This window comes from Lagopus leucura, unplaced genomic scaffold (assembly GCF_019238085.1).
Source record: "Lagopus leucura isolate 7727_CA_CO unplaced genomic scaffold, USGS_WTPT01 Super-Scaffold_100009, whole genome shotgun sequence".
Lineage (NCBI taxonomy): Eukaryota > Metazoa > Chordata > Aves > Galliformes > Phasianidae > Lagopus > Lagopus leucura.
The window spans coordinates 27,619,519-27,647,497 of NW_024962266.1; the positions used below are offsets into that span (position 1 = coordinate 27,619,519).

Genomic DNA, 27,979 nt, shown 5'->3' on the forward strand with positions numbered 1-27,979 from the left:
GTGCTGGCGGAGCGGGGCTGTGAGTGGAACCGTTCGTGCGGCGGTCGCGGGGCGGGGCGGGCAGCGCGCCTCTGTGAGGGAGCGGGCGGGTCGTGAGGGAGCGGGCGGCAACGAGTTTCTGTACATTGGTCTGCGTTCGAATTTGAAGTTGGTCCTTGGTGAATTGCTGTCGCTCACGGCTTTGATCTTGCAGCTTTTAGTCGCCTTTGTAAAAAAGAAAAAAACCAGGGGGCAGCCTGTCCGGGCTGCGCCGCTCTGCTCTTGTTACCGCTCGCAGCGGACCGATGTTCCGACCCGCCCGGTGTACGTGTGGTTTAGAAGGGAGAAATGCAGCAGTGGAAGCTATCGGTACAAGAGGCTGGAAAAAGGGGCGGCTCCAGAGGGAAAGGACGAACCCCGTGTGCCCGTGAGCGGGGCTGGCAGCCGCAGCCGTGCTGCACGGGTTGCCGCGCTGTGCCGCCTCTCGGCAGCCCGTAGCAAACGATGTTGGGTTTGTTACTTGCTGGTCGATGTTTGCTGGTTTGTGTTTGATGGGCTGTTGGTGTCAAGGTAGGAACTCTCCTTACTGAAGGCTTTGCACATCGGTTAGTGTAGAAATCACAGAATCACAGCATGGCCTGGGTTGCAAAGGAGCACAACGCTCATCAGTTCCAACCCCCTGCTGTGTGCAGGTCGCCAACCAGCAGCCCAGGCTGCCCAGAGCCACATCCAGCCTGGCCTTGAATGCCTGCAGGGATGGGGCATCCATAGCCTCCTTGGGCAGCCTGTTCCAGCACCTCACCACCCTCTGGGTGAAAAACTTCCTCCTCATATCCAACCTAATCCTCCCCTGTCTCACTTTAAACCATTCCCCCTTGTCCTGTCACCATCCACCCTCATAACCAGTGGTACTCCCTCCTCTTTCATACGCTCCCTTCAAATACGCGTGGAGAGGAAGAGTATGGCACTGGAAAACTGCTGCGCAGCATCAGCAAAGCTGGTGGTTTCAGAATGCAGTGTTTTAAGGCTTGCATTGCTTTTTGGTCCCGTGCAGCACTGGTTCTTAGTTATGAACACTGTTGAAGCCAGAGTTTAACAACGTGTTTGTGATACCAACTCTGATCAGTGCAGTAGAAGCAGAAAAAATGTCTCAAGCTGATCCAGACTACGTTTTTGTCTTCTGGCCCATATGTTATGGTTAAATTAGTGCTGATAGTAGAATCTTTTTGATTGCTATATCTGGATGTTTATGTGGCAGAGAGGGTAGCAATGCAGTGCACTTCTCCGAGGTGCATGTTGTTTTGGACATCTGTAGTTGCTTCCTTTTCAGTCTCTGGTAGGTACTGCATGGTTGAAATTAAAACAAGCTGCTATTGATGCAATTAACCAATTGCTTTCTTAAATCAGGGGCAAAGTAGAGATGATGGTGTTTCACTCATGCTTCACGTTTTTCTTTGCAATGGTACAATGAATTATCAGTGTTACCAGAACAGTGGTTCTTTAAGCATCTAAGAGCAAGGGCCAGGGTATCTGGGCTGCAGCTTTGCCTTCTTCCAATGCTTACAGTGGGAGGACAACCGATGGACCAAAATTTGAGTTAGTTAGAGCTTTCATTGGTGGACATTTTTTGCTTGTATTCAAAATGAGAGCTCTAATGAGATATGAGATATATGAGATATGAAATCCATGACATACTGATAACTTTATAACCTTTTGATGTATATATATCTGATTTTCTTGGACAACATATGAAAATGATCTCAGTTTGCTACTGAGAAGTGGTTGAGCTGTGAATTACAAATTTTTGTTGCACCTGTAAAAGAGAAGAAAATGGACGAGCTTTAATTAAACCATAGGCTTAATCATGTGAACAGTGGGTCCTTATGCTAAGTAAATAGTTCTGAAAAGTAATTTTTTTTCTTCCAGTCAGAAACTTGGGGGGGAAAAAAAAAAAAAAGATAGGTTCTATTGTAGGCTTTTGGAAATAATCACAGCCTGTATCTTTGTGAAATGGCAGACGTAATGAAGGCTGTAGCCAGCACAGTTCCTCTGGCCTCCATGGCTCTCTTATTAGGAAATAGACTGACAGAAGATGTACAGGTAAGGCTAGGCTGATAACAGCACACTTTCCTCTGCAGTAGGGGGTTGCGAAGCACTGCCTTCGAAATGTTGAGCTTTCCTCTTTAATTGACCAAAATGTAGCTGAAAATGTAGCCTGATAACCTGGCTGAACGGTGGATGGGCCTGCATCATCTCACAGACCAACGTGGAGCTGGTTGGTGCTGAAGAAATGGCTTGGCTCCGGCTGCAGTTATGTTTCCAAGGGCTTAGATTCACAGTAGTGCCTTTCAGACTACCAAGCCTGGTAGGTGAGCAATAGTCAGCCTGCAGGAGTGAAGTACTACCTAGTGTTCATGATGGAAGAGGAGCTGCACTGGTGGTTAATTGATATACTGAGCAATGTTAATGAGTTATATTCTCAAATGACGTTCTGATTTGTTGCTGCTTTTGTTATAAATATGTGAATAATCAAGTAAATGAAGTTTGCTGTAATGAAATCCTAATGATAATTATCATCCTCAGTTGGTTTTCTTTGTTATTTTCAGGCCAGCTCTTCAAAACAAGATGCGTCATCAAATCATTCTGACCATGTCTGTGCTCTTGGGTAAGTTACTGCCAACAGTGTGCAAAGTAAGTGCTGACAATAGTGTGGAATGAAGAGTTATCTCTGCTTTTGTTTTGCAGAGCTGTTTCAAATCACCATGCTGCATTAGTATCACAGTATGCAACTAGAACATGTAGAGGCCCTGGTTTATCATTGAGCAGGATTGAAATGTTGGCACTCTCAGGGTCGTGCCTTGTGTCTTATCCCTAAAAGCTGTGCAGTTGATGGGTAAGATCAGAAAACATCAATAGAATGAGTCAGGATGAGTTCAGATAAATGCCTCAGTTGAACTTGGCAGAAGGGCACGTTGTTCTGTGACCTTAGCAAGTACAAATGCAGAAAGGAAAATCCAAGTTCCATCAGGAGTGCAACGTTTGTTTAGCTCAGCGTAGCCAAGGTGTCACTTTGGGTTTGAGCTCTGCTTTTCTAGGTGACTGGCGTTCTTGCTTTCGTGAGCACTGTGTTGTTAAAGTTGCTCAATCCACTGTCAGTGTTGATGAGTGTAAGAAGTTGTTCTTCTGACTGAGGAATGTCCATACCAGTATTGGTGTGTGCTGTTCAGGGACAGCTGGTATTTTGATATTTGTCTTTTTTTTTTTTTAATTTTAAATTGAAAAAGGAGCCATTTCATAGAATCACAGCATGGCCTGAGTTGCAAAGGACCCCAACGCTCATCAGTTCCAACCCCCTGCTGTGTGCAGGTCACCAACCAGCAGCCCAGGCTGCCCAGAGCCACATCCAGCCTGGCCTTGAATGCCTGCAGGGATGGGGCATCCACAGCCTCCTTGGGCAACCTGTGCCAGTGCCTCACCACACTCTGGGAGAAAATGATGATGCTTATAGAGAAAGCAGGTGCTGCAATCCAATGATGTCAGTTTCAAAATTCTTTTTCATGAAATTGAAGAACTCCTTAGACAGTATCCATGCCTTTATTCAATCAGTATTAAATATTGTCTTGCTGACCAATTCATCTTTTAAATACCTTACGTAATCTAAAGATGTTCTGTGCCCTTTAATTGAAAATCTGGATGCCTCAGAGAGTTTTCATTCGGTTTCAGAGCTGTTTGTCACTGACTGGTGGCCTGTAATGATGGCACATTGGTGTATCTATTGACTGGCCATCTCCTGTGTCCAAATAAAAAATAGCCATGGTTGGCATCTTTACAGCCCTCCTAACCCAGGCATGCCACTAACTGAGCAGCTAAACAGTATGTGATGGCCTCATGTGCATCCATGGTGTGGAGAACTGGTGGTATCTGTAGCAGGAAAGCATTTTATTAACAGGCAGTTAAGAGCTGTAGCAATCCTATGCTGACCATTCTGTACTGTAGTTTGTCACAGATCTTTGTTTTGTTTTTAATACACCTGCAGAAATAGTAACTGCATACGTTTTGACGTGGTGGGATGTACTTAATCCTGTGCCATGTGTGCTGTGAGAGGGGAGAGCCTGCTTTTAGGAGAAAAAGTGACTTGGCAGGAATCTCTCCTAGTCCTCAATTGACTCTGTGACTTGGGAAGTATGTTAGTTAACTGGCCTGTTTTGTAGGCAGTCGTGTCACTTGTTCATTTTAATCATGTACTATGGACTAATAATCTGTGTGCTCAACTGGATCCTCCACATGGAGCCGGGAGCCTGATGAAGCTGGTATTTGTGGAGGCACAAACCCTGTTAAAGGAGAGAGATGAGCAGAGCCCTTCAGGAGCCTGGTTGCAAAACCCATGCAAAGAGAAAATGGAACACTTCAGCGTGCTGCACAGTAACAGGGTGCCTGCTTCTGATGTTGCACGCACCTACTCTTAACAAGCTTTCATTTTGTATTTTTACATTATTCAGCTTATACTCTGTTAGACAGGGAACTTCTGTTTTTCTTATTTTAGATATTGCAGGCACACAGCATGAATTAACTTCTGCCTAATGAGTGGTTTAAAATATTTATGCCTTGCCGAGCAAAAAGCTAAGAGCAAAAATGTGTGCAAATCACCCACACGTCTTTCTTCAAGCAGAGCTTTAATCTGGGCAATTCATTCAGTGCTTTACAGTAAGTTATTTCCAAAAGTGATGCATTCATCATTCTCAAAGTCACTGTGAATGTAATTCAAGCTCCAGCTTACCAACAAGAGCCACAACTGTGGTCAGAGCGCTTTGATTCCGGACAACTGAAGTCTGATGGAAAGATCCTTTTTTCCCCACATCTCATTTCCCAGACAGCACGTGGGCATTGCACGGTTGCATCCAGTCGTGTATTCTGCTAATATTGTTCTTTGGAACTGAATGCTTGTGATGTGACTGTGGTACCTTTACAGTGGGATGATTCTTTCTACAGCGCCGGAACCGTGCTATTAGGAGCTGCAATTGGCCCAGCACTGCAGGGAGGGTTGAAAGCTGTCTGTATAGTGTGTGAGCTTAGAATTAGGATTCAGTGTATGGTGAGCACAAAACGGTTTACCTGAAAGTGGGGCTTCCACACCAGAGGTTGAGAAAACAAAAAGTTAGTGGTGGAGACTTCAGAAGAGAAGGCTGACGTTTGTCAGTTGTGCACCTGTTCACAGTGATGTTTTTAATGCTTCTGTCTCCAACTCAGAGGAGATAAGCGCCTGGAAATGATTTTATATAGGTATGTTGGGATAAAACATTTCTGCATCATGTCATTTACTCCCTTTTCATTGTCTAGTGATACAAAACTTGTGCTGCCAACATCTCTCTCTTTGTGTAGGCTTTCTTCACGTGGCAGCTGCCCAGTGTATGGTCCATGAAATTCATCCCAGGAGCTTTACATTGCCACGCCTGCTGCTGAACGAGACATCTTTGAGTCCTGCTGCTGCTGCAGTGGTACAGAGCTGGTCTGGCTTGAGGAGAGAGCATGGAGCTGCTGAAACCAGCCCTTCCTTGCTAATGGATGAGGAAAGCTTTCTGTGTTGCCTTTGGAGCGATAAGCACACCAATTGTTCTTTGTACAGAGGAAACATGCAAGCAAGGATGCTTGTTCCTTCAGAAATAAGCATCTCTGCGTCCGAGGAAAGAGGCAGGTTTCTCTGTCAAGGGTGTAGTAAGTTCCTTTAAAAAACACATTGTTTTTTAGTGGTTCAGAAATGCTTAATCCATTTCTTTTATTTAGATTCAAATTGGAACATTGAATGTTGGGTTGAAGGCAAGCTGGATCTGTTAGTTTGTAGCCTGCAGCTCCTGAAGTTTCATGTGAGACTTGATATGAAGGTTCATCTTTTATACGCTGTGTAAGTACAGGCTTAGATTTCTCACTGCTAGCATTACAAATCTGAAAGCATTTTCTAACACATCAGCACTGGTCTCTCAAGCTTGTAGCACAGTAGTGGCGTCAGCTTCACAGGCAGGTGATATTTTATGTACCTTACCTTAAAGTAATCTAAGACTATACAGAGAAAAGCTCATGGTTCTATCTTTGAATGAAAAACAATTAGCATGGAGAGTCTCTCTGCTCTATTCTTTCGCTGTTTCTCAAAATGCATAAACTGTTGATCACTACTGGCTTGCTGAAGAATCTTTGCTTTTGCACTTGCTAAATTCAAAAGCTGCAGTCTGGTTCTACCTGTTTATGCTTTTGACCATAATGTTCTCTCAGAGTAATTAAGTGACTTGGTGTTTAGCATTGTGTTAAATGTAGCTCTGATCACATTGGTGGGAGGCATCCATCTGTGTGGTTGTCACTGTCATAAATACTCTGATGGTAATTATCCTGACTGTGGGGTGGCGTTGCCTGTCTGATTTTATTGTAGGTGGGTCTACTTGATTCTGATTTCACTGTTCCTCTTGTACTACTGATGGATTGGAGTGAATGATGTAATGTACAGATTGAATTTCTTGAGGAAACCTGCTCCATAAGTAGTTGACCATGCTAAACTTACAGGTTTAAAATACAGAGCTAGATGGCTGCTATCACTTACCATAAATTATACCTTAATGAACCTAGGAAGCAACAGAATGTGCTGGTAGCAAATATGGTTGTAGAGGGATACAGTACTTTAAAACTGAAATCAGATTTTGAGTGAGAACCCACAGATTTCCAGTGTTCCTCATGACTGTGATTTTCAACATACCATTAAGGGTGTTCCTGTAGAAGTCCATCTCATTTTGCCCCACTTCCATTCAGTCTCAACTGCAGAAGAATCCTAGCCAGCAATCCTGGTGTGGTTACTCTGTGGTGCAGAGGCAGGGTGCAGTGTGGTCCCTGGCACTGGAGAACTTGTCTCACTGCCCAGATTTCACGGTAACATTTTTGATTTAGGGTCCCTATGCTGTGGGGGAGCAGCTAGCAGAGCAATTCTGACTTCACTAAGCTGACAGTTTCCCCTGTTGGCTTGCTGATACCTTAACATTTTTTACACATGAGCCAAAATACCTTGAAAACATTCCCGGCTTTAAAAATATGCATTCCTGGATTGTGTTTCTGCCTGGGAGTCTGGAGCTCAGGCTGGAATTCTCACGTATAAGATAAGCAATGTATGAAAATAATGACCTGGAAGAATCCATACGTTTTGCTCCTCAGCAGTTCTGAGTTTCTCAGCATTCAAGATGTTCCCTTCTGGCTTCACACATCCACAGTTTATTTGCTCGTAATAGGATCAAGATACTTGGAGTAGAAGATGTGTTTTTCTGTCCAAAACAATGCTGTGCTGAGGGTACCTTCCCCAGCAGCATGTCTTTGGGAGGAGAAAGGTTATTCTGGAATTTAATTAGACAAATCAGGTTAATTTCCTACCAAAACTGAACGACAGTTGTGTGTATTCTAGGAATGCTGTAAGCCCTGATGGTTGATTCCATTAACTGAAATCTCTTAGCCTTGGGGATCCTTTTGCAGTGGCACAGATGAATGCTCGTGTGTGAATTCTGAGCACTGATACAATTTGCCCTTTCACTGGATGGTGATTTATAGGATGTGCTCATGTTCCCAACCTGTCTGCAGTGCCCGAAGGGCACTTCTTCAGTTCTGAGATTAGACTGCTGTGTTCTTAAGGAGAAATTACACAGTTTACCTCAACTTTGGTGCCATAGTTGAGTGCATCAGTTACACACTGAGCTGGAGAACACTGACGGGGACTTTGCCTCGTGTGAACCAGTCAGGCACCTCCCTGCAGCAGTGAGGGGCAGCGTGTTCAGCGAGATGGACCTGCAGCTGCTGTGTGCACTGAGACACGCTTATTGAAAACCCATAACCAGGCAGCCCTGCTCCATCAGTGCTCAGAATGACAGCACTTGCACAAACACAGCGTATAGAAACACTGAAAGCAGTGCCACAGGTGTTACCTTACTACTGACGTGCCTCAGCACACCTGCCCAGCTGTGCTGCTGGACCTCTCTTGAAATTAAAGAATTAGTTTAGTATGTTTGACCCTTTGTTTTCAGTTGATGGATGGAAGCAGCCTTATGCCCACTTGTGCCGTATTTATTTTATAAATTGAGAATAATTTGATTCAACTCTGTGGAGTTATAAGCACTGGAAACATTTATAGATAGATCACGTTTATAAATCATATTTGATGGTTATTACAAAGCTTGCTTTTCACTGAAAAATAAGTTTTTGACTAATATATTACTTACAGTGTTTAATGGTAGTAGAAGCTACGCTAAACTTACTTAGATTTGATTTCAGTGCCCCACACAGAGGAATTAGAATGAAATCCCAGTTGGGGTGGCAGAAGGCTGCAGTTAGTCTGCTGTGGGGAAGCTGACTTTGTGGTAATAGCTGCCATCAGGGGTTTGAAACCAGTCTGACTGAGCTGTGGGTCTCATCACAATTGTAGCACATTTGTTTCAGGGTCAAAGCTTAATAATGCTTTTTGTAAACCATCAGATTTGCTTTACTTGGAAACCATTTTAAAAGGGAAAAGCGGCAAAGTAAAAGCGATTACTTACAGTTAGAAACTTTTAATCTTTTTTTTCATTACAGGCAGTATTTTTGTTTGTTTGTTTTTGCAAATAAACCTTCTCCAGAGGACAAGCACCTGCTATTGAAATGCAGTGCTAAGAGAAATACTTAGTTTTTTGTTTGTTTTTTCCTTCCAGGTCAGAGCTGCCATTGGGAGATACATCTACCAGCTCCCTGAAGAGGACTGCTCTGGCTGCTGAGTGTAACTGCAGTGAGTACAGCAAATGTGAGTGCCATGTGCCTTCCCCAAGGCTCAACCACACTTACATCATGTGGCTGAAGACTGTGACTGGTGTAACGCCTCTCTGGTCACCCTTGATGTCAGTCAAGCCCATAGATGTAGGTAAGTGTTACATAGGTTGTGAGTGTTTGTTAATGGGGAGTGGCAGCAGGATGTCTCTGGATGAGAAGGAGGACACAGAAGAGGAAGGGACTTCCTGGTGCTGTCTTGGATTGCTCACTGAGCAGGGAAAAAGGCTGTTCCTGGTGCTGCTTTGCAATTAGAACTCTTTTCTCCAGCATCTCTGTTTTTCTTATGTTTTTCTTTCTTCCTTACACATACAATTCCAGCATTTTCCAAACTGGAAAACAGTTCTCTCATATTTAATCAAGCCAAAGCCCTAGTGACACAGTGAATTTGATGTGTGTCCATTTTGTAAACACAGTTACTGCAGATCTTGGCTAAGATTGAACAGGTAGGGTCTGTCAGCTGGGGGGGGGGGGGGGGGAAAAAGAAGCCTTGCAAACTGCTTCCTAACTGATGTGCTCTGCAGACAGAACAAGTTACACACCTCTGGATGGGGCAGTTCTGAAGATGAGGGTTTGCATTTACCGTTATGGTTTTACATTCAGAGCTGAGTGTGCCAGCGTTAAAGCTGTTGTGATTAGATTGTTCTGCTTAGTGAAGTGTATTTTAAAAAATGAATAATGTTAGTACGTGCTCTGCCAGGGTTGAGTTGAGTTAAAAATCAGTTGGAAAGTAAAAATACGAAAACTTGTTTAATATATCAGTAGAACAGGTGGCAGCAGAATGAGAAAACGTTTGTATTGTAATGTGCCCAGAAGTGTGAGGTGAAAGTCCCTGACTTTTTTTTGTTTTGAAAGCTATGGGCCTTTGCTGAAATCCATCTCAATGCATCTCAATGCATTATTCCATCTCAATGCAATTAACTTGGAGAATTTGGATAAGTAATAAGAAAATAGGTTGTGACTTAGTTATAGCAAATTTGTACAGAAAATAATAACAGTTGTTTGGTAAGTTGAGTGAGGTTCCAGTAATAGCATCCAAAGAAGATGACTATAAGAACAAAGAAACCCAGAAGTGGCCTCTTGGCATTTAGTCCAGTACTGAAGTGCAGGCTCTTACTGGAGTGAACCCCCACGTTGCTCTGGGAGGCTCCAGGTGAGCCTAGTGTGGTTCCAGTGCCAGGAGCCAGTTACCTGCGGGGCTGTGGGGGCAAGCTGTGGACATCCAGAGCAGACAGGGCTAAAGTGAGCGTGCACCCACTGCCTGAGACCCTTGGAAATGCTTTCTTTTCAGGTAAGGCACATGCTGTTTAATCTGCAGTGGTTTTTAACAGGATATCAGCCTTGCATGAGAGGAACTCTGCTGAATGAGGACAAGGTCAACCAAAAGGCACTGTACTTACACAGTGATATGAAAAGGTCTCATTAACAGGTAAAACTAGGATCTGGGTTCCTTGCCTTTGTCCAAGGAAGAGCAAATGTGATCGCAGTCACCATTTTAAATTGCCCATCTATTTCCTCCTCCACAGAGCTCTCTGTACCCTTGTGGGAACTTCCTGAAGCCCCCTTTTTCCCTCTACGTTAATGCAGCTCTGTGGGAAGCCTTTTATTCATAGCCATAATCACAGTAGAAGGATGGGAAGATTTAGAAATTGTGTGTAAAATATGAGGATGTTATTTCCTGCCCGTTAAGGAGCTGAGCAAATGGCTTTGTACAGCACTCCCATCCCTTTCAACCCTTTCTTCAGCAAGTCAGATAAGCTAGTACTTGATTACTGGGGAGAAGCATGACCAAGGCAAGAAATATTTGTAATTTTAAGGCAAACGTTTGGTCAGGCAGCTTGTCCTGATAGCTGAGTGTGCAGCAGTGCCAGGGTGAACTTTCACAGTAATATTACACAACGTTGCTCTCTCATACATCGTTTGTAGAGCAACTGTTGAAAACTGAATTTAAAGTGAGAAAGAAATTTCCAGATCAATAGAAGTCATTACAGCCAACGGTCACAGGCAGCGTAAACTCGTCTGTTAATTTGTCTGCAGTAAAGCCTGAACCTCCTTTGAATGTGCATCTAGAAATGATAGAGAGAGGTCAAGTGAAGATCTGCTGGTCTGAGCCTGTGCCAATGCCGTACCCGCTCCGCTACGAAGTGAACATCTCTGGAAACTCAGGTCCAAATGGCTGGCAGGTGAGTCAGCCCTGCTCTCCCTCCTCCTTTCTTTTTCCTGGATTGTTGTTCAATAATAACAGCTTCTGATAATCCAACAGGTGGTTCAAGTTGCTTTAAATACCTCATTAGACATAGACAGTACGCTGCTTGATTCTTCCTCCTTTGCTCAAGTGCGGTGCAAGAATCATTATGGTCCAGGGTTCTGGAGTGAATGGAGCACGCTGTACAACCTGAATGTGGGAGGTAGGTGGTGTGCAGTCACCTGAGCAGTAAGTACACTTCTGGGATACAGTAAATCTTCCCATTTTTGTTTTGGAATCAGTGTGTGTGAGAACATTATCCAGGGAGGTGCCGTATGCTGTGTGTGAGCTGGACCAAGAATTCCCATGTAGGCTCCTTAACCTTCTGCTTCTCCTGCTCGTAGCTTTACCTGAGGTTGTGCTCTCTCCTTTGTAGAAGATTGGCATTAAATGATATGGGGACTGCAAGGTGATCTCCATGACACCCCTGTGGCTGGCCCTATTGCTTTCAGGCCTGGGAGAAGCTGGGTCTTTCACTTACGCTTCTGTGTGTGGTTCTCACTGTGCTGGTGTTTTCTGTCAGTTCATTACTATTTGCCTAGGGACAGTAGAGGTTATTTTCATTAGAGCTTGTAAGCATGAGTTATGGAAGGAAACAATCAAGGATCTGTTCCTGCTCCTCTGCCTGATAGCAGTCCAGAGTAACAAACCTGGAGGAAGCAGATGATATACTGGATAATAGTAATTTTCTGTTGATCTGTGGTTTTTGTTGTTCTGATTCTGATCTCAGTGGATTTCTTTCTTTCCTTGTAGCTGAAGTGCTGTACTTCCCTACTAAGATACTGACCAGTGTTGGTTCTAACGTTTCATTTCATTGCATCTATAAAAACAAAACCAAGAGCGTAGCGTCCAAGAAGATTGTTTGGTGGCTGAATTTAGCAGAAGAAATCCCAGAAAGTCAGTATACGCTTGTGAACGATCGCGTAAGCAAAGTTACTCTTTTCAACTTGAAAGCAACAAAACCTAGAGGAAGTTTCTTCTATAACGCATTGTACTGTTGCCATCAAAATAGGGAATGCCATCATAGATACGCTGAATTATATGTAGTAGGTAAGAGTCCAGATGATTTTAAATTACAGTTTTGGTGCGTTGCAATAGTAAGGTCAATCTTCTTAAACTCCACTCAGCTTTTTTCAAGTAGTTACGACTTGTAATGCATGTTTTTTTGTGTAAACAATTATATCTTGTTAATAACTTTTAATGTGTTTTTAATTAGATGTGAATATCAATATCAAATGTGAAACTGATGGGTACTTAACTAAAATGACTTGCAGATGGTCTGCAAACCCAAACGCGTTGCTCCTGGGGAGCTCCTTGCAGTTAAGATACCACAGGTGTGTATAGCTTTTAATTCACGTGTTGTTTGGAAAGCATTACTCAGAAAACACTGTTACAGCAAAGAACCAGGAATAGATGATACAAATGTGTAAATACAACATGTATTTTCACTTCCTGTAGGCCAGGCTTCTCAGTTGGAACTGCAGAAGTATTGAATGTGTGTGCAAATGAGGGTATGGGTATCTGAGTCAGTGATGTGGTTTTATTGTTTATTCACCTCCTCTTCTGCATTTGTGAATCTTGTAGGTGCTGTTCAGAAGTCAGTTCTAAAATGCAGTTTAGAACACAGATCTTTATTAACTCAGTTATGACACTGACCTACATCTAACTGAACTAATTACTGATCCCAGCTTTTGGGGTTTTCTCAAGTCAGTGTTTCTGCTTGCATTGTATGAGTGAATGCAGGTTCACCTGGCTCTTATCGTGGATATATTTGCTTCTATTAGTTATATAGGATCTTCTTGTTGCTTATTTCTACAGACAGTAAAGAAGTGAAAAAGTAGTAGCAAAAAAAAACAACCAAACCACCCAACAAATCACTCATTGACAGAGCACTGGAGCAGGAGCCCAGATTGGCTCTAAAATCTCTGTCCTTGGAAAGAGACCTTGGGATCTCAGCTGGGCAGGATGCTGGGCAGCCTCGTCAGAATGGAGCTCTGTGTCTCTCCTACATACAGATAATATATAAATATACAAGGGCAAAAAAAAAAAAAAATAATAATCTTATAAGATTCTTGGTTCAGAAAGGAGCTGTTGCTCCTTTGTGAATGGTAAGGTAATGAATTAAGGTAATGGTGGTGGTGGCTGGAGCAATCCATTCATTTCACTGTTCTGCAGCAATAGACGTGTGAAGGTTTTACAAAAACAAGGCCTGAGTGCCTAATCCTTTGGAAAGCTCAACTGCCCTTCCTAGTGAAGGTGGATTTAATTTCTGAACGACTTGTTGCACCAAAATGAATATTTCTCAGGGGTTTGTGGAATAAGGCAGTAGCTGGAGTGCTTGAGTGAGATTGCAGGTGGGGACTTCTGGGGCAGGGCTGGTGACTAAATGGCACCTGGGGTCACTTTTGTTTTGGCTGTCTGCAGAAATCGGGATGTAATTAGTGTTGTGCTGGGCAGGGAGCCTGAAGCAAACACAGTGCTGCTCATGCTGTGGTTTCATTCCTGCTTTTTCACTGTTCAGGTTTAGCTGTTCTTTTCTAATGCTACATAATAATTTGTACGTTCAGTGTCCTGCTTCAGTGAGCGCTGTGCAGTGATACAACTGTAATGCTAGTATTGAATGGGATATTTCTTTCAGTATTCTTGGGCTGAGGTTTTGTTTCATGTTTTAATTGAGGTGTGTGTGTGCTTGCTCTGTTAATACCACAGACTGAAAGAGCAAGAATTTAGAAAAGAAGTGCCATGGGGAATGGATGGGAGGTTTTCCAGGAGCACGCAGCTCCATTTTTCATCTTGATGTGATTCCATTTGAGAGATGAAATCCCATGCTGTACAGTGATGTGGTGTGATAGCTCTACACGTTGGTGTTTTGTTTTCATTGGCTCCTGGTTACGTCTTCCTCTACAGTCAGTGCTGCCAACTGTAACAGCACAGAACTGATCATCCTAGAAAAACAGAACGCCAAGCTAAACCTAAGCAGCAGACAACTGTTAATCAGTATTAGCTGTGTTGACAGGAAGAGGAAGGATTCAGCTAAGGCTAACTTTTGTGGTCCAGCTGAATAATGAATGCCCTCTCTGGACTCTTACTGCAAGTCTGAGCTGTGCAGACGCTTAGGAAGAATTTGGAGCCTGTCCTTCCCACCTCCCATAAGACATTACTGCTATTCTGTCCAGAGCCCAGGTCTCCTCTCTTCTGTTGCCAGCTGTGATGTTGACTGCCTGTGGGATTTTGATAGCACCCTCCAGGATTAATACTCATATGGGATTTCAGTCTCCTGGAGACTTCACTGTTCATATCTGATTGGGCTCCTGTGCTGTGGACATCGGTTGGTGTTTGGCAAGTCTTGTTCCTGGCTGCCTTGCCTCTAAATACCTCTAAAGTAACATGATTTATTAGTGTTTGGAGATGCCTGCTCTTTTTGTACCTCTTTCTTCCTGCTGTCAGTCTGTTATCAAAAGATTTTGCACTGGGATGAGCTTTCTATGTCCTACTTTTCCTCCAGGCTAAGAGCCAAAGCTTTAAGGAACACTGCTGTGTTATTTCTCCATTCAGTGCAGAGTCAAGTTCAAGGTCTGTCCAAATAATCATTAAAACAGTCACACAGTTCCAGTGATAACATTTGTTTTAATTACCTCCTGTATGACTGATGCCATGAGCAGCTTATTGTTGCAGCGCATTAACTGAATGTTTTTCCTCTTTTAAGGAGCAAAATTTATTGTTCTAACTTTCCAAGTGCTCCTCCAGAATCAGAGGTGAAAGAATGCCATTTCCAGAGGAATCATTCTTACGAGTGCACATTTCAGCCTGTTTTTCTTTTATCTGGATATACCATGTGGATTGAGTTTAAGCACTCGCTGGGAACACTTGAATCCTCACCAATGTGTGTCGTTCCAGCAGATGTGGGTAAGTCTAGATTTCTGCACGTCTTTCTGAGCTTGTGACCTTGGATTTCAGGCCTTATATGGTATAGGTGAAGTACTTCGTAGCATTTTAAATAAATTATATTGTGGAAAGAACATAAACACTTAAGAACTTTGGTGTTGTCTTCTAAAAAAAACCACTGGATTGAATGTTATTTCCATAGATTTTGCTTGGCATAGCAGCAGACCATGACTGTAGCTAGGACCTATAAAATGCCACGCTTAGTTGTGTATGTTTATCCTTTTGAATGTTTTGCAAAGACGTCCAGAAGAAGAAGAAAAATTAGTTTGGTAAAAGACAGTCTGATTTTTAAGATTCTTGATTAGTTACTTGTTTCTGGTCCCTCCTCTGAGGGAGGGGCTGGGAGAGCTGGGACTGCTCAACCCAGAGAAGGGGAGGCTTTGAGTCCATAATAACCAGTCCATAATAACCTGAAGGGACGTGCAGGCAGAACAGAGCCAGGCTTTAGGCATGGATGCCAGTGCAGGCCCACAGGGCTGGGCACAGACTGGAGCCCAGCAGCTCTCTGTGCCACCAGGCAGCACGCTGTGCTGGCAGTGCTGGAGTGCTGGCACAGGGACCAGAGAGCAGGGGCACGCCATGGGGATCTCCAAACCCACAGCTCTGGGGTCCCTGCTGGGGAATGAGGTGGGTTGGATGGAGGCAGAGGTGCCCCAGCCTCAGCCATCCCGTGCTTCTCTGAAGCTTATGCTTTGATGCAATGTAGCATGACAGCACGTTCCTGTTTAAAAGCATAGGAGCTGTTTATGTTCTTGCATGCTTTTGCAAAGTTTGTTTTGTGACACACAGAGAACTGAAATTTGTGTAAAAGAGAGGCAGAAACAGTGCTTGAGTGTTTTCAAACACTGCAAAATGTGCAAAGCAAGTCTTGTTTCTGGGTCTGTGACTCAGAGCGTTCGTTGGACGCTGCATTGCTTTGGACACAGATGAGAACATATGCAGAAGGAACACACTGCAGCTTTGGCTTTGTGTGACTTCTGCAAAAAGACTTTCTACATCCATCTACAGAGAGGAAGTATCACTTTTCCACCCAGATTTAGTGTTTGCAATAGCTGGTTCCTTCTGTACTTCAGATAGACCACAAAGTGCTACGTGAAATAAAGTAGAATAGAGTGCATATTTTATGGGAGTGGAGAGGTACAGGCACATAAAGCACATGAGATAAACCAAACTGTGCCTTGCATTTCAGATTTTAATTAGAGTGAGCAAAACAAAACCTATTTGTTCTCACCTCACCCAGAATTTAAAACATACTTGAAGTTTTTGTCATTTATTTGCTTTTTTCCCTCGCCTTCTCACTGGTCATAACACATTTATTCTAACTTGACTTTGTTAACTAACTGGGGCTTTCTGACACAGTGGTTTAAATTCAAATGAAACCTACTGAAACTTCCCCATGAGTTCAAAAAGAATAAAATAATGTGATGTCATAAGAAACTTTGATAAATCAGCTTAAGATTTTTGATGATTTTAATTTGGGTCAAAGATGGACTTAATTTCCCCTTTCTCAGCCAGAAGCTCTCTGTCTGCAGTGAGCAGCAGGCTGCCTGTGCTGCAGGTTGGTGTTGTGGTGTCTGGAGTCTGGTGCTCTCCCAGCTTCACTTGGAGTAGCAGAGGCTGCAGTGCTTCGTGCTGCCCTTGAGTCAGAGGAAGGCATGCAGCGATGACTTCACTGAATGACAAATGTCAGTGGTGATGTTACAGTCGTCTTTTCTTCCTTTGCGTTTTCTAGTGAAGCCACTTCCTCCCTCCAACGTTAAAGCAGAGATCACCAGAAATGATGGGCTGCTGAACGTGAGCTGGGCAAACCCTGTGTTTACAAATGATGATCTCAAGTTTCAGATCCGGTATGCAGTGAACGAGGAAGAGCTGACATGGGAGGTACTGTCTCTTTCAATCCGGAGCAAAGCACGAACTGCTGCGGTGCTGTCATGTCGCCTGTCAGCTAGCAGGTGTTGATGGAGCTGGTTGTGTGCAGTGAATCACAGCTCTGAGTATTTGCATTATCTGGCAAGGGAATGTTACTGAGTAGGCCTCTCTCCTGTTGGATTTATTTTCAAGAGTTTTGATTGTCACACGTGCTGAAACAACCCTTTGTTCTTACTTTCAGTATTTTGACTTCTGTTACAGCTGTATGAAGTTCTGAGTGTATCAACAAGATCAGCTGTGATAGAAGTGCAACTCTGTGTTGAATATATTGTTCAGATCCGCTGCAGAGCCCTGGATGGTTTGGGCTACTGGAGCAACTGGAGCAGATCAGCCTATGCAGCTGTCAAAGATATCCAAGGTAGATGTGCCTGCAGGGTGTGCTCAGGTGGTGTGTCCAGTTTCAGGCTGGGATGTGACACTGTCCTTTCAAAACTGTAATGTTGCAGCTCCCTTACATGGCCCTGAGTTTTGGAGAACTATTACTGAAGATCCAGCAACGGGGCAGAAGAACGTGACGCTCCTGTGGCAGGTGAGAGTGGTTGCATTTTGATCCTTCGCTTTGGAAGAGGTCTGATCCAAAAGCACTGCTGTTATTGCCCAAGGAGGAGTGTGGTGAGCACGTGCTTCCCTGTGCAGGCAGTGCTGTGCTGTGTGTTCGTGTCAGCCTGCGTGTTCAGTGTTAGTTACACAAATGGTGTGAAATCACATGCAATTTGTTCTAATTCTTGGGAGGAAAAAAAAAAGGCAGCATGGAATCAAGTACTGTAAGGGAATGAGGGATGCAGGTTTTGACTGCCAAGTTTTGCTGAGATCTCAGAGCAGAATGTGCCACTGACTCCCAGACAGCTGCCTGTGCAAACACTGCTGCAACGGCATATAGACTTGGCAAGGCTACCTTCAAAGGTTAAAGCAGGATAGAGGAAAAGAGTACAGAAACAACTGGCCACTCCTGCTTGTCCTTGCAGTGATGTTGTGTGTGAAAATAATCATCTGTCCTGGGTTTTTTGTGTTTTTTTGTGTTTTTTTGTTTTTTTTTTTTTTTCAATCCTGAAAAAATACCAACATCAAGCAGCAAATTTTTTTTGGAATCTGAAACTTTGTGTTTCCTTGTGCCCTCTTTCACTGGAGAGATAGCAAGTAGGGCTATCAGAATCATACCATAGAACCATAGAATGGCCTGGGTTGCAAAGGAGCACAACGCTCATCAGTTCCAACCCCCTGCTGTGTGCAGGTCACCAACCAGCAGCCCAGGCTGCCCAGAGCCACATCCAGCCTGGCCTTGGATGCCTGCAGGGATGGGGCAGAGAGGAAGTCAGGTCTGTGAGTGGACAGTGGTGTCGTTTCTTAAGGAAACAGAATATAGAGCATCTTTCTTGGGTCGTGCTTTCTTAAAACTGGGATGCTGACACTTGTACCCAAACGCTTTCTTTTGCAACCAAAGTCTGGGAAATTGATTGACATCAATGTTTGCCACAGCCGCTGATGAAGAATCACTCGCTGTGCAGCGTGAGCCGGTACGTTATAAAGCATCAGACATCAGAAAACACCTCGTGGTCAGAATGTGTTGACAGAGGCACCACCTCCTCATTTCCATGGACTGAACACACACACACCGTTACAATCCTAGCTGTGAATTCAATTGGAGCTTCTTCGGTTAATTTTAATTTAACTTTATCACGACAAATGAGCACAGGTAAGCACATCCGTTAGGTACCGTTTTGAGATGTGAAATATGTTAGGGATCCTTGGGATGCTTTTAGGCAAAGCTTGCTTTGTAATGAAATTCCCTTTGTTGGGGAGAAAAAGAAAAAAGAAGCAGTTGGTTCAGTCACGAATGGAAACAGATTCTGCATCTCCCAGTAAAGCTATTTGAAAAGTGACATTTCCATCACCTGGAAATCTTACCTGGGAATGTCTCCCCTCCAGTAACAGAACAGAAAGTAATTAACCAAACAAAAATGAAATCATGCTGTGGAACTGATCTTTCGTCTGCTTTGTCTTGGGAATGCCCAGCATTCTTGCAGCGGAACGTTTTATTGTTTCCAGAATGAGATGTGATCTTGTTTCCCTGGCTGGGAAGAGGTGCAGCCCTCCTCCCCGATCCGCCTTCTCAGAGGTTGAGCCATGCTGTGCTTCATTAATAAAATAAAGACTACTGGAATTTTAAATCTTAAATTGGGTAACATTCATGTGCTAATGTGTTCTGTGGAAACATTTCTGCAGTTTATTCACGGACCTTTTCCACAGCAATGCCTTTTTAGACGTGTTTTTATGGGTCAAATTCTTTCTGACACTGTGTGTAGGATGGAGGCTCATAGTTGGTAGCAGATGAAGTGGGAAGCGTTTGCCTGCCTGGATTATGGTCTGGCTGTGTTCTGTAGGGGGATTAGATAGGATTTAGCTTGTAGACTCTCAGTGTGTTTTCGTAGCTCAGGTCAGTTTGTTGATGATTTCTTAGTTAAGGAGTGGTGATTGAGGAGGTACACGTGACAGCACAGACATTTGGTTGGTGAGCAGCTTGGTCTGTTCAGTGCTCAGGACTCGGTGTAGACCAAGCTTCAGTGGCTTAGAGAAATACATTTGCTTATGTGAACTGCAGATCAGGCTGTACTGTATGATGATAAAACTAAAATGAAGCTCTTAAACTGTAGTGGTCATTTGTGTGCATGTATGGTGCAGCACCAGCTCTGCTGAGCCAGCTCTCACCTCTGTTGGAGCCCTTGTCTCTCACAGCTGTTCTGTCCTTGCTTTGGCAGTGAATGCAGTGCAGTCTCTCATTGCTTACCCAGTGAACAGCACGTGTGTGATTTTGACTTGGACGCTTTCACCTCAAATATATGTGATAACATCTTTAATCATTGAGTGGAGAAACCTTAACAAAGAAGAGGAGATGAAATGGGTGCGAGTTCCTCCAAATGCTAGTAAATACTATATTTATGGTGAGTGTGTGCTTGAAAATGGAATGCATTATGTTAATTGATATGGAATAGGAGAATGTAGCATCCCTGAGCTCTCACATTCCTCTCTTCCCATCTCTCCATTTCTGATTTTATGGTAAGGAGCAATACAGCAATTCTGATTATCGTGAGAGGACTGACTGTTGCTTTCTTCATGGAAATTGATGAAGAATGAAGCTGAGATGTGCATTCATTTTTTGGCAGCACAATAAAACTAGCTCTGGAATGTTGACCATACCAGCTAGTTACCTAAGTTAATGTGTTAATTAATTCCATCTGCATTATTTGCTTTAATCTTGGAAATGTAGTTGTGTATAAGTGTTAATTCCATGGAAAAAAATCTGCTAGACTATGCAGTAAGTATTAATAATCTTTTGATGTTACAGTGCATACCTATAAAAGGCAGCTTTCCTCATTCCTGTCTGTGGCCTGGCTCTGATGTGCGACCTCTCTGGAGGCCCTTGTTTCATAGCAGGGTGAGAGCTTACGTTCAGAAGGCTGACTTCTTCCTTCCAGATCACTTCATTCTGATTGAGAAGTACCGGTTCAGCCTGTACCCCGTGTTTGCTGCAGGAGTTGGCAAATCCAGAGCCACGGACCAGTTCACCAAAGGTGATGCAGCAACTCTCTTCTGCGTGGTTCATGAAGTAGGAGCTTGGTAGTAAGAAGTGGAAGTCTGTGTCTTATCAGAAAAAAAATGAAGTGATTTTAATACATCTAAAAACGGTGCTTTGGATTTCAGTTTCTTTAAAGTGGAAACTTTGTAGAGTGAATTGAGTGAGGCAACTGAATTTCCATATATCTAACTGGTAGTAGAGGTCCTAGGTTCTTAATCTTGCAGTTACAGACTGTTCCCCTGTTTATATGCTCTAATTTCCAATAGCAAGGGATGCCCACTGGCAAGAGGAGTCACCTCAGTATTTAGAATAATTCCCTCCTTTTTGTCTGTTTGTTCTCAAGGTAAACATTGGTTGATGTGTGATAAAAGATTTCTTTCGCTTAGGCTGTTGCTTCTCCTGGTGCTGTAAGTTGCCGTTACCTGCCTTCTATAAACTGCTCACAGACAGATGATTTCACCATGGTGTTACCTACCTTCCTCTTACTTCCAGATGGATATGCTGCTCAGACCACTTCCAGCCTTCACACGGTTCTGCCAATAGTTATTTCAACCTCTGTGCTGTTGCTTGGAGCGCTGCTGGCTTCCCACCGCAGGTAAATTTGGCCTCATCAAATCCCTTTGGAAAGCAGAGCAGCTTTGCTGGGTCTCAGCTGGTGGGCAGCGTCCGTATGAGGAAAGCTGGGATTGCTTTTATCATTTTTATTTTTGAGATGCAGTGTAAGGCATCCTAGATGTTGCACCAAGAACTGGAATGTTTTGTTACCTGGTTGGAGTAATGCCTGTCACAGCTGGTGTCCTTCCTCAGTGGGAAGCACCGTGTTGGCCTGTATCCCACACTGCTTGCTTCTGCAGTGTTTTGTGGGCAAGCTGATGGGTGCTTTGAATCTGTATTGCACTCTGTGCTGCAGATTTAATTCTCCTTACCAACTGAAGTCTGAAGGAAAAGCCAATTCCAAAAAAAGTCCATTTGAGTTTTGTGGAGGGTGGGATGGGGCCCAGCAGTTCAGCAAAGGCTGCCTGTACATTTCATGATTCATGAAACTGCCAGCTGCCGTGTCACTTCTTAATTTTTCCATTTAACTTTGACCTTCTAGACTATCCCAGATGATTGTTGCATGGTCATAGTGTTCTGGATAAATAAAATGTCACACGTTCCTTTTCTGACGTAGCAAAGGTGAGTAACAGCGGTACAGAATATATGAGTGCAGGACTAACTCCAGAACTTACCTCATCTTTCAGAATGAAGAAGCTGCTCTGGGAAGATGTTCCGAACCCCAAGAATTGCTCATGGGCACAAGGAGTTGATTTTCAGCAGGTAAGTCTTTCTCTGGTGCTGCTCCCCCCCACGCTGTGGTCAGGGCTGGCAGCTCAGCACTGAGCTCCGTGTGTTGGTCAGTCTAGAGCGCGCCTGGATGGCTGAACCAAGCGCCTGGAGCCTCTCCAGTTGGTGATACAGCTGTTCTTTCAGCTGTAGAAAGCCAGCACCCCAAATGTGGCAGGACCAGAGGCCAGTGTCTCTTGAATGTAACACAGCAGCTGTAGAATCCAAACGTGTCCCATCGGTGTAATGCTCCTGTACTGATGAGTGCCTGTAGCTGTGTGCTTTGCTGGAATAAACTGCCTCTCCATCTACCATGTGAATCAAGAGCTGTGATGCAATGGGCTGCGACCAGTGAGAGCCTTTATGTGGGCACAGCCTGTTTGCACCAGGAGGTGGAGTTTCTCGTGGTCCTGGGAGCTGACAATGTACAGTCATTGAGACAGTGATCTAAATTAGGTCTGTTATTTCTGAAAGACAGCGCACCTAGCGGGGATTTTAGCTGCATTCCCAGGGAAGGTTTCCTTTCTCATTTCATTTCAGCAGAGGATGGACATTCTTTCAAGCCTAATCATGGTCACTGCCTGCTTGAACCTTTGGGCCATCCAGGCTTCCTAGGGTTAGAAGGTTTTTCTATTTACATCCAGAAGACAGGAAACACAGACACCTAATGATGCTCATTTCCTTAATTATAATGAATCGTAGAAGTAGCTCTGTCAAAAATCTAAAATACCCTTGCAAGAATTAGGAGCAGGTGCCATGTTACAGACCAGAACGTGGCTTGTCACTTGTACAAGGCTCTCCTGTTAAGATCTTCTGAAGTTTTGATGTGCCCCTGGTGCAGCAGCAGCTCAGAGAATGCAGATATTGAATGCATGTCGTGTCTTGGTTGTTTTTTTTTCCAGTTGCTTGCTTGTTTTTTTCCCTGAAGGTTCCAATGGACATGCTATTTATATGGCTTCTTTATTCGTTAGCAAACCAGCACTGTATCAGTGCAGATGTCTGAATCATCTCTAACGTTAGGAACAAGCAAGCAGAAATCCCCGAGCACAGTCAGCTTTGGGTGATGGTAGAGCAGTTCCTGCCTAACGTAACACACACTTAGCCTCGCATCTTGATCTTAACATTATTTTTTGTAGCTTTTTAACGTGCTAAAGTACTTCTCTGATGCACCGCACTGCGTGATTGAGTGTTAAATAAAGCTTTTGGAGTTCATTCTGCTGGGGAAGATGCAGAGGGTTTTCTCCAGCCTTGTAGCAGCAGTCCCTGTGCCTCTGCCTTGCTCTGCAGGGCTCAGTGTGTCTTCTTTACACAGGTTGTTAGGTCCCAGAGCAGTCTGACATGTCTGCCTCCATGGCTGCACCCTGGGAAGGGTTGGGCTCTGTGAGAAAACAAGAGCAAAGTGCCAGGAGGATCAGTTGCAGCCGCACGCCTGTGTTTTGTCTGTTTAATCTTTGCATTTATTACGAGAGGAACTTGTGGCAATGCTCACTATCTCAGATGGATGTTGGGTTTGGGACACTGGAAATGATTCTCCTTACTCGACTGGTGGAGCTGAAATGAAGCTGGCGATGTTTTAACCAGGGAGGGTGAAGTCATTCCTGTTCCATATTCATATCCCTTGCTCCATAATTAACGGGAAGCAAATGATGCATACAAGTATGCAAGAAGTTGCTGTTGGACATGATGTTTGACAGCTCATTCTGCAGCAGAAAGCACGCCTCCTTCGCACCGCTCTCAGTCTGACTGCAAGATACTGCTTAGAGTGAAGTGCACGGGGCCTGGCCTCAGGTGGGCACGGTCATCTCCTGCTCATTTCATGGTATCTGAGGCTGAAACATTCTTTGCAGCAGTGTGGCCAGAGCCTCGTTCTGCACTTGGATGTACGCGTGCAATTTCCACTAGAGAAAGCAACGTACAGCACAGGATGGTGTTTGCTTAGCTACAATAACCACTGACTACATAAACAGCCCATGTGCCACTGCTGGAAAATTCTGGCCTCTTTCTGAAGGCCTTTGATGTAGAACTCTTTTTTTGTCTTGGCATATACCAATATTAAGTCCTTCAGTCAACGTCAGACAATTTGGGTGTTCAACACTGGACGCTGCTACTTGGTGCTCCTGAACTGCATTTATGGAGTCTTGTTTTATCAGAATTTTATTGCTGATTGTAGCAAGGGATTAAAATCGCACTTTAAGGTAGGCAAAAAGTGAAGGCTTGCAGGACTGAGTCTACACGTGTGACAAAATCGGGCAAGATCACGTTATTTGCTGAGTCAATGAAGTGTCTGTTGAGGGCAGGGGCAGCAGGAGGGCAGCAGTGAGGGCAGGCGCTGCTGGCAGGCTGTGCCATGGGGGGGCAGCAGCCCCAGCCGTGCGAGTTGCTGCTCTCTCATCACTGCAGAGCGCCCGGAGTATTTTGACACGTTCCTTGTTGTGCTGGCAGCTCTCCTGCTATAAAATACGGTTTGTTAATGCACATGAAATCTGTTTTTATCTGTTTGTTTTGTCTTGAATTCCTTAGGAAATATATCTTTTTCTCAAGCGAATTCTCCTTTGTAGCTGGAAGTTTTGTTCAGTTTGTGCTGCTCTATGTTATATGTGTGTATATTAGGGAGTAGGGAAGTGTACATTCCTCCAAAGTAAATGTTTCTCTTTGTGCAGTTCAGACGTACAGCTGGCACTCAGATGGGAGTGCTCTCAGAACACTACAGAAAGCCCAAATTTGACCCTAGATAATCCAGCCCTAGCTGCAGAAGTTATTTTAGTTGGCACATCTGTGATCTCAGACTGTTTCAATAATCAAAATGAAAAGTCAAGAAAATTTAAGGGCACAAGGCCTTTGTCTTACAAAGCACATTTATTAACCCTGAGGCAAACGGGGCCGCTCTGCTGCTGTGTTTCAGCCTCAGTGGCTGCTGCCCTGCTGCTCTGGTGCAGCCCATGCTTTGACTTTCCCCAACAGCCATGCATGAAGAAGGAGGAGGTGTGTTTGAGGGGACTGTCAGTGATGTGCTCTTACTAAAGCTGGGGGGATTTTGACTGTGATTCCTGAAATCTGTCGCTTCGTGCTGCAATAGAGCTGTTAAGCAGCAGATGAACATTTAAGCTGTATCTTTTCTTCCAGCCTGAAACGTTTGAGCATCTTTTTGTCAAGCACCCTGAAGCAATGTCATTTGAGCCTCTTCTTCTGGAACCAGAAATAGTGCTGGAAGACATCAGTGTTACTAAAGCTTTGCAACAAGACGACACGCAAGATTTCTTAGCAATTGGTTCCACGTTCACAAAAACTGCAGACTCTGAGCACGACTCCGCGTGTCCCAGCAGCCATTTCAGTGGTCGCAGCTTCCCGGAGTGCCCCCCCAGTGCCCCGATCACTGCAGAAACAACTCAGTCCAACGTTAAATATGCCACTGTTATCAGTAACTCTGGATCAGGTGGGCTTTACGAACAGAAGAAGAATCCCAGAAGTGGCTTTGATAGGTGTTTGCTAGCTGAAGACCCCTTGGCTGCAGGTGCTTGCTCAGGTCGCTCCTGGGAGCTGGGAAATGAGGAGTTCCTCCTGCTGCCTGAGCAGCCTGGCAGCCGGCCCTGCAAGACCCTTTCCCTTATCTCTTCAGAGGGATTTTCAGAGCCTTCAGATCAGGATGATGCTTTCACAGATGGAGGGAGTCCCGAGCGAGGTCTCTGTTACCTGGGGGTAACATCACTGGACAAAAGAGAAAACGACATTTTTCTAACAGAAAGTTCCAGACTGATGTGCCATTTCCATACAGCTGATCTACTCAGAGGCGTGGGGTTTCTTCAGAATGCACCTCCTAATTTAAATGCGTTTCTCCAGAGCAGCATTAAAGCCATTGTGCCATACGTGCCCCAGTTTCGGATGACTGCTGCCAAGGTGCAAGAGACCACAGAGAACAGCAGTTAAGCCCTCACGCCTTAATCTGATGCTCTTTATGGCTTTCTAAGTGTAGGTATGTGCCCTGTTTTTCCCTCTCTTCACTTCTTTTAGGAAGGCTGGGTAGCTGATCCTGTGCTTGAGTGACAGGATTTTAGTAGGAAGAAATTCCCCTTCTTGAGCTAATTTTCAAATGTGGGGCCTTTTAAAATATAATTTATATATAAATATATTCAAAGGTTTTCTATTGGCCATGCAGACCCAAGTATGTGTGTCTCTCCATTCAGGAGTAAAGTATCTCTTCGTACAGGTTGGCAGACCTTGAGTGAGCTTGCTCTTGTTCCAGGTGTTGTGTGGGGAGCCCAAGACAGAGAGACCTCATCCACAGTGTTAGCAAGGAGATGATGTGGAACGTGCTCAGATCTTGTTTGGGAGAGAAACTCATACTTGGTGTGTCACTGGGGATGGCTTAGGGGGGGGAATGCAGCAGGCTGAGCCCATCTGGATGTGCTGCAGCCACCAGACTCTCGTACTGCTTGGTTATGGGGCACTGATGTGCACCTGAACCACAGGTAGGAAACAAGTGTGCCAAGCACAGCACCACGGAGGGTTGTGAGGCCCCCCTCTCCCCTCACACCCTGATGTTCTGCAGTGAATGGAGCCTGCAGATACGCAGATGGCCCAAATGAAAGAGCAGTCAGAGCCCTGCAGTTCAGTTATTGGAAGGAAGGCTGTGACCAATGGAGGCAAACTTGTGGCTGTTCTCCTGTTGTCTCTTCTAAAGTAAAGTCTTTTAAAGCAGGAGCATCAAAGAGCTGTAAGAGGGGCTGTGAGGTTGGAGGCATGTGCTGAACAGCCATTGTGTATAAAGGAGAGGCGGCTGTTCCTGTGGCTGAGGGCTGCATGAAGAGGAGGGGAATTAAAATGCTTGTGGCCCCATAACTGTGAGGTGTTACCTGGCTAACGTGGAGTGCCTGGAAGTGAAATAACCGTATTATTGATGCTGAACACAAGATTCTGGTACGAATGGTATTGCAGTAGAGCTAACACTTCTCCCAAACCTATTCCATAAGAACCCCCAGCAGAAATGGCAGTAACTTGATCCAGAAATCCTGTGTTTTATCTGCAGCGAGCTCTCCTGTCTGTGTGGATGTGAGGAAGTCAGGTTGTCCCCAGGAGCCCTGCTGAGCTCAGCCAAAGGGCTTCGGCTGTGAGGAGGATGAGGTCCTGCATCCCAGTGGCACCTTCTGGGATACGCAGGTAAACAAAGCCGCAGGTTCACAAGCCAAATGTATTTTTTCTACTTCATAGTTGGGAAATATTTTTGTATACATACTTTTTCAAAGAACTATTTTGGAAAGCTGTGACTGATGAAAATGTTGTGTATTCCAAAGCTAAATTTATGTGAAACTCACTTAGGCAATGAAAAACAAAAAGGCAAAATTGATCAACAGCAAGAAATAGTAGAAGTGTGACCATGTGTTAGTGATAGGAAATCCTGTGGAGCCAAAGGGACCAAAGCAAGGACATATTTGCAGAAAGCCCCTGCTGCTCCTTCTCAAACCAGCTGCTCATTTGGCTCTTACTGGGTGCTGAATGTGACAAACGTAAGGTACTGCTGCAAAAAGCACACTGTGTAGGAGGCAGCTGACCAGAGCTCCTTACTGCTTGGAAGCAGGACTGAAGGAAAAGCCTCAAGTCTTGAAAAGGAGGCTGTAGGGCGCAGCGGCCCTGTGGCAGGTGCCACGAAGGCTGACTTGTGGCTGCTCAGCTGGAACGAGCTGCGCTCAGAAGGTGGCAGCAAGAGTGACACAAAGCTGCAGTTAGCAGCCAGGAGGATGCTAACCTTAGAATGCACCTGAAGGAAGAAATTCCCTGCTGCTGGTGAACCCGATGTGGCGCAGCTTCAACGTGCTGGGAGTGAGCTGTGCACTGCCCTGCGTGTGGGCTCTGCTCTGGGCTCTGTCCTGCAGATTTGGCTCTGCTGCCCACCTCTCTCCCCTCCACTCCGCAGGGATTCTTTGTGCTGCAGCTGAATTTTGGGTAGATGACCCAGATTTTTGTGCTTCAGCCACCTGCTCTGCTCTACCAGGGATGGGAAGGCACTGGGATTACTTGAGAGACGGTTTTGTCACTGCTGCTGCAGTACAGCCATGCCCCCTCTGCCTGGAGGAACACTTCCCTGCCTGCTGCTGATCTCTCAGCTGGGAAGTGAGCAGTGCAGTGCAGCTTGCTGTAGACCAGAATAATAAAGCCATGGTTCATCACAAGCT

General features: G+C 44.6%; 1 protein-coding gene across 1 annotated transcript; it reads left to right on the forward strand.

The window, feature by feature from the left end:
* Window positions 1-27,976, forward strand: LEPR (leptin receptor). Its single transcript, XM_042873852.1, has 19 exons — window positions 1-19; window positions 2,586-2,644; window positions 5,359-5,667; window positions 5,761-5,878; window positions 8,685-8,890; window positions 10,834-10,979; window positions 11,060-11,204; window positions 11,795-12,091; window positions 12,258-12,375; window positions 14,748-14,947; window positions 16,719-16,867; window positions 17,117-17,273; window positions 17,362-17,444; window positions 18,392-18,608; window positions 19,672-19,854; window positions 20,389-20,484; window positions 20,982-21,084; window positions 21,731-21,806; window positions 24,936-27,976. Exons 2-19 carry the CDS (start codon window positions 2,605-2,607, stop codon window positions 25,734-25,736), a joined length of 3,444 nt encoding a protein of 1,147 aa, XP_042729786.1. The 5' UTR covers window positions 1-19; window positions 2,586-2,604; the 3' UTR covers window positions 25,737-27,976.
* Window positions 27,977-27,979: the final 3 nt, after the last annotated feature.

What these genes read in the sequence shown, in the direction of transcription:
- LEPR (XM_042873852.1), top strand. Translation starts at nt 2,605, where the DNA reads ATGCGTCATCAAATCATTCTGACCATGTCTGTGCTCTTGG. An exon ending in ATCACGACAAATGAGCACAG is followed by an intron (nt 18,609 to 19,671) that starts GTAAGCACATCC and finishes TTGCTTTGGCAG; the next exon opens with TGAATGCAGTGCAGTCTCTC. An exon ending in TAGTAAATACTATATTTATG is followed by an intron (nt 19,855 to 20,388) that starts GTGAGTGTGTGC and finishes TCTTCCTTCCAG; the next exon opens with ATCACTTCATTCTGATTGAG.